Source organism: Pleurodeles waltl, chromosome 6 (genome assembly GCF_031143425.1).
Source record: "Pleurodeles waltl isolate 20211129_DDA chromosome 6, aPleWal1.hap1.20221129, whole genome shotgun sequence".
In the NCBI taxonomy this organism is placed as follows: domain Eukaryota; kingdom Metazoa; phylum Chordata; class Amphibia; order Caudata; family Salamandridae; genus Pleurodeles; species Pleurodeles waltl.
Window position 1 is genome coordinate 343122067 of NC_090445.1, and position 12410 is coordinate 343134476.

The 12410-nt window shown below is 45.6% G+C and overlaps 1 protein-coding gene across 2 annotated transcripts in view; it reads left to right on the forward strand.

Moving 5' to 3' along the window:
- RBM23 (RNA binding motif protein 23) overlaps positions 1-12410 on the forward strand; it is a 454647-nt gene that overhangs the window by 109705 nt on the left and 332532 nt on the right. For both annotated transcript variants that reach the window (XM_069238236.1, XM_069238237.1), the window contains exon 4: positions 7869-7919. In XM_069238236.1, coding sequence (XP_069094337.1) covers positions 7869-7919 — 51 coding nt within the window. The remainder of the gene's footprint in view (positions 1-7868; positions 7920-12410) is intronic.

Consider the following 12410-nt stretch of genomic DNA (forward strand, 5'->3'; position numbering starts at 1 on the left):
GTTGGTTCCAGTACAAAAAAAAAAACGTGTACACACATGTTTGAAAAGTTTAGGCTAAGAGGCTAAGTATAATGCTCCCAGAATGCTCTCTGATTATATGCAAATGAAGTGTCATTTAGTAAAATGTGTTGATGCATGCTAGTATTTCCCAAAAATATTTCTAATGGAAAATCAGTGTAACCATTTTCAACACGATTATGGGAAGCATGAAAATAAACAAACACTGACAAAGCCAACTGATCTGACATATTTTTATAAGTCTTTTAGTTTCATCAATGCGTGTCTTGTTTTGACATGGCTTTTGTAACACTTTATTGCTGTGGGAGCTACCAGGCCCTCAACATTGTAACAAACATTGGCAAAACCCCCCCAAAAGGTTTTTGAACTCTTAAAGCACACGTTGCCACCAGCAGCATAACAAAGGCCCCGCAGCCGCCCTCCAGGGGGCCCCGTCAGCACAGCACCTGCCCTGAGTGAGTCTGGAGAGGGTGCTCCTCCATGTTCTTTGCAAAGGGGCACCCTCCAGTTTCGTTACGTCACTGATTGCCACTGTAGTTCCTGACACTGAACAAAACTACTTTGTGTGGCAATATGCTCCTTGTGGAAGAGAAGAATGCGATCACTCACAGTAAAGCCAGCCGAAAGAGAGAGAAATAGAAGTTTAATAAAAACAAAATGTCTTTGTTAACACCAGACCTAATTAGGGACCAAGACCCACATGTAGGTAGCTTTTTGCATGTCGCAAACAGCGACTTTCGCTGTTTGCGACGTGCAAAAAGCACATTGCGATGCACAAACCCAGTTTTGCGATTCAGTAACCTGGTTACCGAATCACAAAACGGGTTTGCGACTCGCAATTAGGAAGGGGTGTTCCCTTCCTAATTGCAACTCGCAGTGCAATGTAAGATTGTTTTGTGACCGCGAACGCGGGCGCAAACCAATCGCAGTTTGCACCCATTTCAAATGGGTGCCAACACTTTCGCAAAAGGGAAGGGATCCCCATGGAACCCCTTTCCCATTGTGAATGTCACTGTAAACATTTTTTCAGAGCAGGCAGTGGTCCTGTGGACCACTGCCTGCTCTGAAAAAATGAAACGAAAACGTTTCATTTTTCGTTTTTGTTATGCATCTCGTTTTCCTTTAAGGAAAACGGGCTGCATTACAAAAAAAAAAAAAAAAAAAAACTGCTTTATTGAAAAGCAGTCACAGACATGGTGGTCTGCTGTCTCCAGCAGGCCACCATTCGTGAGGGGGTCGCAAATTGCGACCCACCTCATGATTATTCATGATGTGGGCATTTGTGAAGCCCTTGCGAATCACAGATGGTGTCAAGGACACCATCCTACATTCGGATTTGCAACTCGCAATTTGCAGGTCACAAATCTGAACCTCCCTACTTGTGGCCCCAAATTCTTAAAGAAAGTCACAAAAGTGCACCCATGGTATATGTCGTACCCCAATAAAATATTTGTGAACTGTATTTTAGCGTGGGTAAATATGATGTGTAGATTTGCTCATGTGAAAATCTATTGAGCATTTGCAAGTTCATTTTCCCTCCAGCCACTTTCTTCCCAACCCTGGAAGAAGTTCTAATTCTGCCATTGTCAGGAGTAAATGTCCAACCTTTCTTATTATGGGAAAATATTAGAGAGAAGCTGGTAAAAATCTTTAAAATATGCAGGTTAGTAGGTTTGCAGACTCAAAGGCATTCCAGCCCTGGAACTATTGCTTACTGCTTCCTCCAGCCCCAGTATGCAGATCTGCAGAAAGGTGGCAAAATAAGGAAATTGCTACAGTAGGGATTGAAACTCCAAGTATTCAAGCCCTACTATGGTAGTAGCCCTGGCATAATCAGAGAGGCTATTAATTGCTGCCATAATTTGTCGCCACACTACATGACACCTGTAGGAAGTTGGCTCTGTATGTGCTATTTCAAAGTAAGGAATAGCATGCACAGAGTCCAAGGGTTCCCCTTAGAGGTAAAATAGTGGTAAAAATAGATAATAATGCTCTATTTTGTGGTAGTGTGGTCGAGCAGTAGGCTTATCCAAGGAGTAGTGTTAAGCATTTGTTGTACATACATATAGACAATAAATGAGGTACACACACTCAGAGACAAATCCAGCCAATAGGTTTTGTATAGAAAAATATATTTTCTTAGTTTATTTTAAGAACCACAGGTTCAAATTTAACATGTAATATCTTGTTTGAAAGGTATTGCAGGTAAGTACATTAGGAACTTTGAATCATTTCAATTGCATGTATACTTTTCAAGTTATTCACAAATAGCTACTTTAAAAGTGGACACTTAGTGCAATTTTCACAGTTCCTGGGGGAGGTAAGTTTTTGTTAGTTTTACCAGGTAAGTAAGACACTTACAGGGTTCAGTTCTTGGTCCAAGGTAGCCCACCGTTGGGGGTTCAGAGCAACCCCAAAGTCACCACACCAGCAGCTCAGGGCCGGTCAGGTGCAGAGTTCAAAGTGGTGCCCAAAACGCATAGGCTAGAATGGAGAGAAGGGGGTGCCCCGGTTCCGGTCTGCTTGCAGGTAAGTACCCGCGTCTTCGGAGGGCAGACCAGGGGGGTTTTGTAGGGTACCGGGGGGGACACAAGCCCACACAGAAATTTCACCCTCAGCAGCGCGGGGGCGGCCGGGTGCAGTGTAGAAACAAGCGTCGGGTTTTCAATGTTAGTCTATGAGAGATCAAGGGATCTCTTCAGCGCTGCAGGCAGGCAAGGGGGGGCTTCCTCGGGGAAACCTCCACTTGGGCAAGGGAGAGGGACTCCTGGGGGTCACTTCTCCAGTGAAAGTCCGGTCCTTCAGGTCCTGGGGGCTGCGGGTGCAGGGTCTTTTCCAGGCGTCGGGACTTAGGTTTCAGAGAGTCGCGGTCAGGGGAAGCCTCGGGATTCCCTCTGCAGGCGGCGCTGTGGGGGCTCAGGGGGGACAGGTTTTGGTACTCACAGTCGTAGAGTAGTCCGGGGGTCCTCCCTGAGGTGTTGGTTCTCCACCAGCCGAGTCGGGGTCGCCGGGTGCAGTGTTGCAAGTCTCACGCTTCTTGCGGGGAGTTGCAGGGTTCTTTAAAGCTGCTTCTTGAAACAAAGTTGCAGTCTTTTTGGAGCAGGTCCGCTGTCCTCTGGAGTTTCTTGTCGTCGTCGAAGCAGGGCAGTCCTCAGAGGATTCAGAGGTCGCTGGTCCCTTTGGAAGGCGTCGCTGGAGCAGAGTTCTTTGGAAGGCAGGAGACAGGCCGGTGAGTTTCTGGAGCCAAGGCAGTTGTTGTCTTCTGGTCTTCCTCTGCAGGGGTTTTCAGCTGGGCAGTCCTTCTTGTTGTTGCAGGAATCTAATTTTCTAGGGTTCAGGGTAGCCCTTAAATACTAAATTTAAGGGCGTGTTTAGGTCTGGGGGGTTAGTAGCCAATGGCTACTAGCCCTGAGGGTGGGTACACCCTCTTTGTGCCTCCTCCCAAGGGGAGGGGGTCACAATCCTAACCCTATTGGGGGAATCCTCCATCTGCAAGATGGAGGATTTCTAAAAGTTAGTCACTTCAGCTCAGGACACCTTAGGGGCTGTCCTGACTGGCCAGTGACTCCTCCTTGTTGCTTTCTTTGTTCCCTCCAGCCTTGCCGCCAAAAGTGGGGGCCGTGGCCGGAGGGGGCGGGCAACTCCACTAAGGTGGAGTGCCCTGCTGGGCTGTGACAAAGGGGTGAGCCTTTGAGGCTCACCGCCAGGTGTCACAGCTCCTGCCTGGGGGAGGTGTTAGCATCTCCACCCAGTGCAGGCTTTGTTACTAGCCTCAGAGTGACAAAGGCACTCTCCCCATGGGGCCAGCAACATGTCTCTAGTGTGGCAGGCTGCTGGAACTAGTCAGCCTACACAGACAGTCGGTTAAGTTTCAGGGGGCACCTCTAAGGTGCCCTCTGGGGTGTATTTTGCAATAAAATGTACACTGGCATCAGTGTGCATTTATTGTGCTGAGAAGTTTGATACCAAACTTCCCAGTTTTCAGTGTAGCCATTATGGTGCTGTGGAGTTCGTGTTTGACAAACTCCCAGACCATATACTCTTATGGCTACCCTGCACTTACAATGTCTAAGGTTTTGTTTAGACACTGTAGGGGTACCATGCTCATGCACTGGTACCCTCACCTATGGTATAGTGCACCCTGCCTTTAGGGCTGTAAGGCCTGCTAGAGGGGTGACTGACCTATACTTGCATAGGCAGTGAGAGGCTGGCATGGCACCCTGAGGGGAGTGCCATGTCGACTTACTCGTTTTGTTCTCACTAGCACACAAAAGCTGGCAAGCAGTGTGTCTGTGCTGAGTGAGAGGTCTCCAGGGTGGCATAAGACATGCTGCAGCCCTTAGAGACCTTCCTTGGCATCAGGGCCCTTGGTACTAGAAGTACCAGTTACAAGGGACTTATCTGGATGCCAGGGTCTGCCAATTGTGGATACAATGGTACATTTTAGGTGAAAGAACACTGGTGCTGGGGCCTGGTTAGCAGGGTCCCAGCACACTTCTCAGTCAAGTCAGCATCAGTATCAGGCAAAAAGTGGGGGGTAACTGCAACAGGGAGCCATTTCTTTACAGCACCAAAGGGACAAGTAGATCTTTTTACAGGACAAGTAGATTTGAGAAGCAACCTGTCCCCTGGACAAGTAGATATTTTAATAAATTCCACACCCCTGGCATTACATGACGCCAATGGGACAAGTAGGTTTTTTTTACCGGACAAGCAGATTTAAGAAGCAACCTGTCCCACAGGCAAGTAGATATTCTACTGAATTTCACACCCCTGACTTTTGTTTCCCCAGGTTCCCCTCGCCTTGAGGAAAAGAAGTCAACACCTGGCACTACAGAATATTGCAAAATGGCATCTATTGTTGATAAATGGACAGACAAACCAGCACTAATGCCATGCTGGTAGGATAGATTAAACTGGTCCAATTGAAAATTGCCTGCGTTCAATTGGGTTGATTGTTACTGGCAGCATTATTTAGGAAAACTAGAATTAACTGCGTGGAGTACAATTATTTATAGGTACATCATGAATGCCATCAACAGTTCTAGTTACATGATATTTTACTAGAGAGGATGATGGTGTTCGAACATAAGAGACAGGCGAGGTGCAAGGCACCATCCGGTTAGTCAGCTTCATTCAATTGGGACAACTTGGTTCCCCTAGCTTCAGATGCAGACAGTTTTACTTGGGCACTAGCTTTGCCGTGCGCACTTTGGTCTTGAATTTGCAGATAGCAGATGGTGTAAGGACCAGTTGTTCTTCTGGGTAGTATCTTAAATTGTATTTTGGAGCCTATAGTTGGATATGTTCAAACATCCAGGGCCAATAAGCCATCAGATATTGAGAGATCCGTCATAGTCAAATTAATTGTCATAATTTTCAGTGGGGTTAGATGAACATTGAGCAGAAACAATGTCCGATTGCACAGTTGATGGACACGGACGTCAATATCTTATACAGGATGTCACCTTATTCACCATTGAATCTGTCGACTCCTTTTGACCAGTTTTTAGTCTTGGAACATTGGTCATATAAACTAAAGGTTGCTTTTTTGGCCAAGACGGAGAAGCAGGCTTCCAACTGATGGCCAGCAATGTATTATCCCGATTCCCAGAGAAGGATCGGGGCAAAGATTGCGGGCAACTGTTTCCTGGTGGTGAAAGTGGGGTATTGTTTTGGTAAGGAGGCAACAATGAAGGTTGGATCCTTAAGCTTGTCTCGAGACCTAAATGCATGGCATGCAGCAGAGTATTTTTCAACCCCCTCCCATTTCTATGCTGCTCGTTAATAATTCCATGACTTTGGGCAGATGCAACATGGGGTGCATTGATGTGATCAGGTATTGGTTGAGCCCTGCAGGCTTCTCCCTCTGCTGTTGTATGACAGCCAACAACGCCGACAATACTGCTGCATCTCAAGACACCCAGGCAAATGGGTTTTAAATTTAATGGTATTGTTATTATGTGCACATCATTACTAATTTTACTTCTATTACCACATCAGCTACCAACCATTATTGTCCGTACCACTAGTGACACTACTAATGTTTCCACTATAGTTTTTTAAATTTTACTAGACGTATTTGTTAGTCCACAGTGGTACTGTTTTTTTCTGCTACATCGGAACACATTTATTTTGCATGTTACTCAGTTGGCCATAGTAAGGAAAACACTTGATTAATTTGAACTCGGTCAGTTTTCTTCAAATTGTTACTATTATTTTAGCAAAACCACATAAATACCTACCTGATTATGTTTTTTCAATTAAAAAGTGATGCTTATTCCAAAGTAGATTTAAATTTTTCATCACCAGAACTGATATTATTTTTAATAGGACTCACTCAGTTCGTAGTCTGTGAAAAAAAGAGACCATTATTAAAGTTCAGTGAGCTCGTGGGAGTTTGTAGTTTATGGAAAAATGCATTCTGTTTGCCCCTCAAGGTTACCCAGTTAATTTTGGTTAGGAAGTGGGATAAAACCACTTGTTTTCTTGGTCCATATTCTACAACATAGCTACCACATCGTTAATCTTGAATTATCACTCATAGCCGTGATTAGGTGTATGAAAGCCAGGCATGGTTAAATACTGGGCTTTTACACAGGCTTAGCCTTTTGAGATTATTTGTAGTCTATCTTCACAGAATCTGTAGCATGCTGTCTGTTTGATATCTACTTTACAAAGCTACGTACGCCGTTCATTAGGGATTTAGGACTTCTAAGGCTAGAAAGACTCCTTTTAGTTCTCTATTGCTCTTGTCCCACAGATAAGCTGTTACTATACACCTACTACATGTCCATGTTATTTATAATTCAGTTGGATCCAAAAGCATTTGGTTGCTTTCCGTAGCTTCTGTTGATCTGCTGTAAAAGAGCGCTTTTCTTCAGGTCGTATTCCCTTCACCCATGAATTTTGTTGGGACACTCCAGGCATTCAGAGACCGGCAATTAAGCAGGCTTTGTTGCAACTCTAAGGTACTTCACTGTTCCCATAGTAGTTTGAGGACAGTGGTTGTTCTTAAAGTAGGCACATGAGCTGTATAATTTAGAAAGCTCATAGATAAGGACATGGGTGGGTGTGCAGAAGAAGGGATCACTAATCAGTTGTGAGCCACATAAGAAAGGCGCATACTTAGAGCAGTAAATGATTTAATAAGAAATTGCATAAAACATGTCTGAACTCAACAAAAGAAAGCAAATCTTTAATAGAAAAGTTGACAATATAGTTTCCAGGGTTCTTTATTCTTCTCCATAAGTGGTAGATTCAAAGCAGGATAAAACACCTAGCCTTCTCTTTACTGTGGGGTTTTACTATCCGTGTGATAAGGCACAGTGCTTAATTTAAGGCACCAGCACTTACTTTTGAATGTCATCACTTATTACTCTGCTTCAAGCATTTACTACGAGCAAAAGACACATATGGAAAAGGCGGAGGAAGACAAAAACAAAACAACGTCACAAAGGGGAGAAAAGGAGTAAGCTGGAGAGTGAGCTGAAGGGGCAGGAAGTGGCTATAAATGGATTAAAGAGCCCTGAGTTGGCTTTAGGATTATGCTGCCTCAGTTTTCCCTGCTCGCACATTTAAACACAGCAGTCGCGTGTTTCAAAGGAGAGCTTTGGGCACTTGCACGTTTTTATTTAGAAATTAAGCACTGGAAAAACACCTTGCCTTGCAAGTTCTAATTCCAAAGGTACTTGAGCATTCCTAATGCTTTTTTCATGTTGTTAACAAGACATTGAGTCTTTTGACTCTTGCTTTTAGAGCGCTGCAATAGTAATTCTTTATAGCAAACAATATTCAAGCAGTGCATAGCCTGGGTATTGATTCCCTTGTTTCTGTGCTTTCTCTCCTAGCACCAACCGAAAGAGTCGTAGTCCCAGCGGGAGCAAAGACCAGCCGCGCAGGTAAGAGAACACTCTAGATGTGTGGGATAACTGGATGTGAGTGTGTGTTTTCCATTTCATCCCCTCAAAGCTTCCTGTAACTCGCATCATGTTTGAATGGAATTTAGTGTGCGGAGACTTAATGTAACTTCTGTATAGCCTCTTCGTCCACATTAATTGACCCAGAACTATCCTGTCTTTTAATTGAGATCCCATGCTAATACCAGTCCATGTGCAATGGCAAAGGAATACACATTCCGAAATAACTCACAAACGGGATACCTTGACATTGTGTCAACATGAACCAGACACCTAAGATGCCCACCCTTGAAAATGTTGTGAGCTCATGTCCATCTGATCAGTACAGAGTTGAAGGAAACCAACGAAACATGCTGTTAACCTTTTATATCTACAAAAGAGTCTTTGTTTTGTACAAGTCTTAATGAGTGAAGTTTAGTCAGAATGGTCTAACCCAATACAGAAACGCTCAGAAGCCAGGTTGTGTGCATTAATTGTGGCAGGGGGTCACTTAAAAATATTTGTCGGAACATTTAATGACTCTAGTTTCAGGATAGAGAAATGTGTTCTATATTCCATTGAGCTGTGACACAGGTCACTGAGTTTGTTGGTTTTTGTTATGCATGATCTTATTGAGGTAAGATACATTTAAACTGAGGTTTTGTTCCCGTTTGTTAAAGAGGCCTGGTTTGATCGGCAATATTACTGATTTTCCCCTTTGTGTAACTTTTGCAGAGAACATCGATGTGCCATTGTTTCTCTATTTTCAATGTTTTATATTGCAGGTGGCAAACACTAAAAGACATGCACAAGTCAAAACGTTCAATTAAAGGATGAATGCAAAATCCCATCATTATTTCTTGGAATAAATTGATATGTTAATATTCAGATTATCATAATATAATAATTTAAATGATGTAAACTACATAGGAAATTTGCTTTATTTACACAAATATTAAAACCAAGATGTAATACAAATTCATACATAAAAGCTGTAACCTACCTATGTAAGCATATTATGGGAGAAGCTTCTCTGAAATGGCACTTCGATCACTGCAAATATGAATAAACCTAGTGGTATATTTACCACAAAATAATATGCTGATATCATATTCAGGTCCTGGAGTAGCCTGTTAATACTGATTTGTATCCTTGTACTCCTCCCCTTTTAAGGAACTCATTTTTCTTTTAGCCCCTCATGACCTTGGACGTTTTCTAGCTTCCTTCCACCTATATAGAAATACCTGTCCCTTTCACCCCCTACAGTGCTCTGTGTTTATCCATCATCACCCAGGCTTCTTCATTGCTGTAGGAAGCTGGCCTGGTGTGTGTTGGTACCTATGGTACTTACACCTTATACCAGGTATCCCCTCTTAGTGAAGTGTAGACAGTGTCTAGAAGCCAGGTTCTCTAGAGGTAGCTGTGGATGAGCAGCCAAGGTGTGTTAACTGTGTAGTCACACAGCACTTACACACATGAAAGAAAACACTTCGTGTTAGGAAAATAAAGGGGACCACTCCGGACCACTGCCCGTGATGAGGGGAGACCCACGCAGCTAGTCATTGTTGCAGCCAGGTACCTGCAGATGCAGGGGAGTGATGCCTTCACCCCAAGGGAGATTCCTTCTTCTTTATGTGCAGACTGAAGAGTTGCAGTCTTCTGAGAATGCAGGCCGGGGAAATGTTGCAAAGCTGGCAGGAGCCGGAGAAACAAAGTTGCAGAAGAGTCCTTTCTTCTTGGAAGCAGCTTGTCTGGTCCTGGAGAGCCAGAAGTCAAAGCAGAGGTTGCAGAGGAGTCCTGCTGGAACCTTGCAAGCCGAATCTGAGGGCCCACCTCAGCGGGAAACCCTGTATAGCCAAAAGAAGGGGCTTGGTCACCTAACCAGGTAACTACCTATGGTGTGTAGGAAAATGGCACCTTGATGCAGTTAACTCCCCCCCACCTCCCCCAAACCCATTTTTTCCATGATACTGATGCTGCCTTGACTGAGTGTGCTCAGGCGCAGGCTAACCAGGCCCCAGCACCAGTTTTCTTTTTTTACTAAAAATGTACCATTGTTTCCACAATTGGCACACCCCTGGCACACAGATAAGTCCCTTATAAAAGGTACCAGTGATACCAAGGGCCCTGTGACCATGGAAGGTCCCTAAGGGCTGCAGAATGTGTTGTGCCACCCTATGGTACCCCTCACCTAAAACTTGCACACTGCCATTGTAGATTGTGTGTGTCGGTGGGGAGAAAAAGGCAAAGTCGACATGGCATCCCCCTCAGGGTGCCATGCACACAAAATACTACCTGTGGCATAGGGAAGTCACCCCTCTAGCAGGCCTTATAGCCCTAAGGCAGGGTGCACTATACCACAGGTGAGGGCATTGCTGCATGAGCAATATGCCCCTACAGTGTCCATTCTTAGACATTGTAAGTACAGTGTGGCCATACTAAGTATATGGTCTGGGAGTTTGTCAAACGAACTCCACAGTTCCATAATGGCTACACTTTTGGTATCAAACTTCTCAGAATAATAAACCCACACTGATGCCAGTGCTGGATTCATTAAAATGCACACAGAGGGCATCTTAGAGATGCCCCCTGTATTTTACGCAATCCTTCAGTGCAGGACAGACTGGTCTGTGCCAGCCTGCCTGTAACACCTAGCAGTGAGCCTCAAAGGCTCAGGCTTCATGTTACAATGCCCCAGGGCTCTCCAGTCAGTTGAGATGCCCGCCCCCTGAGGCACAGCCCCCACTTTTGGCGGCAAGTCCTGGGAGATAATGAGAAAAATGAGGAAGAGTCACCCCCTCAGCTAGGTCCACCCCTAAGGTGACCAGAGCTGAAGTGACCCCCTCCTTGGAAAATCCTCCATCTTGTTTTAGAGGATTTAGCCCAGTAGGAATAGGGATGTGCTCCCCTCCCCAAAGGGAGGGAGCACAAGGAGGGTGTAGCCACCCTCAAGGACAGCAGCCATTGGCTATTGCCCTGTGAGCCTAACACCCCCCTAAATTTGTCTTTAGGGGCGACCCTGAACCCAGGATTTCAGATTCCTGACGACCTCACAATAAGGACTGCTTAGTGGGAACTCCAGCAGAGAAGGAAAGGAGAGAACAACTGACTTGTCCTATCCCTGCCGGCCTGTCTCCTGCTTCAAAGAACCTGTAGAAGAAAAGTGACGCGTCTTGCAGGTCCAGCGGCCTCTGGAAAAACCTCCAGAGGACTGCCTGCATTCCCGAGGATCAAGAGCTTCCGTGGACAGCAGCCCTGTCCAAACAAGAACAGAAGAAGAAACCTCTTCTGAAGGACTCCCTCCTCACTCCAGAAGCGTGAGTCCTCACCACTCTGCACCAAACGCCCCTGGCCCGTGTCCAGAGAAACCAACAATCCAGAGAGGACCCCCAGGCAACTCCAACGACGTGTCCACCCTGGGCTGACCTCTCTCCACCCCTATGACTACGCCTGCAGAGGTAATCCCGAGGACCCCCCTGACCGCGACTGCCCAGAACAAAGAAAGCCGATGCCTGGAAGAAGCACTGCACCTGCAGCTCCCAGGCCCGTGAAGAACCGACCCCCGGTGCAGCAGTGGCCAGCAGGCGGCCTTCCCCCTTGCCCAGTCAGTGGCTGGCCCGAGAAGCCCCCCCGTGCCCTGCCTGCAACGTCTGAGTGACCCCCGGGTCCCTCCATTGAAACCTTTTGAACACCGAATCCGTTTGCCCACTGCACCCGGCCGTCCCTGTGCCACTGAGGTTGTGTTTTGTGTGCCTACTTGGGGACCACTCCCACCTCCCGCCAGTGCTCTACTAAACCCCCCTGGTCTGCCCCCCCAAGGACTTACCTGCTAGCAGACTGGAAACGTAGCACCCCCTGCCTCCATAGGCGCCCATGTTATTTGGGCCCCTCTTTGACCTCTGCACCTGACCGGCCCTGTGTTGCTGGTGCTGGGTGTTTGAGGTTGACTTGAACCCCCAATGGTGGGCTGCCTATGCCCTGGAGACTGACCTTGTAAGTGCTTTACTTACCTGATAAACTAACCTGTACTTACCTCCCCCAGGAACTGTTGAATTATGCAGTGTCCACTTTTAAAATAGCTTAATGCCATTTTATGCCAAACTGTGTACATTACTGTTTTGATTCAAAGTTCTATCTATACCTATGCAAAGTACCTTACATTTAATGTATTTACCTGCAATTTGACTCTTACGGTTCGAAAATAAATTAAGAAAATAATATTTTTCTATATAAAAACCTATTGTCCTGGAGTTAAGTCATTGTGTGTTCTCATTTATTGCCTGTGTGTGTACAACAAATGCTTAACACTACCCTCTGATAAACCTAACTGCTCGACCATATTACCACAAATTGAGCATTAGTATTATCTATTGTTGCCTCTGTCAAACCTCTTGGGGAACCCTGGACTCTGTGCACACTAGCTCTTACTTTAAGATAGTATATACAGAGCAAGCTTCCTACATGGTGCCTCTGACGTTACCTGCCTTGCCTGGC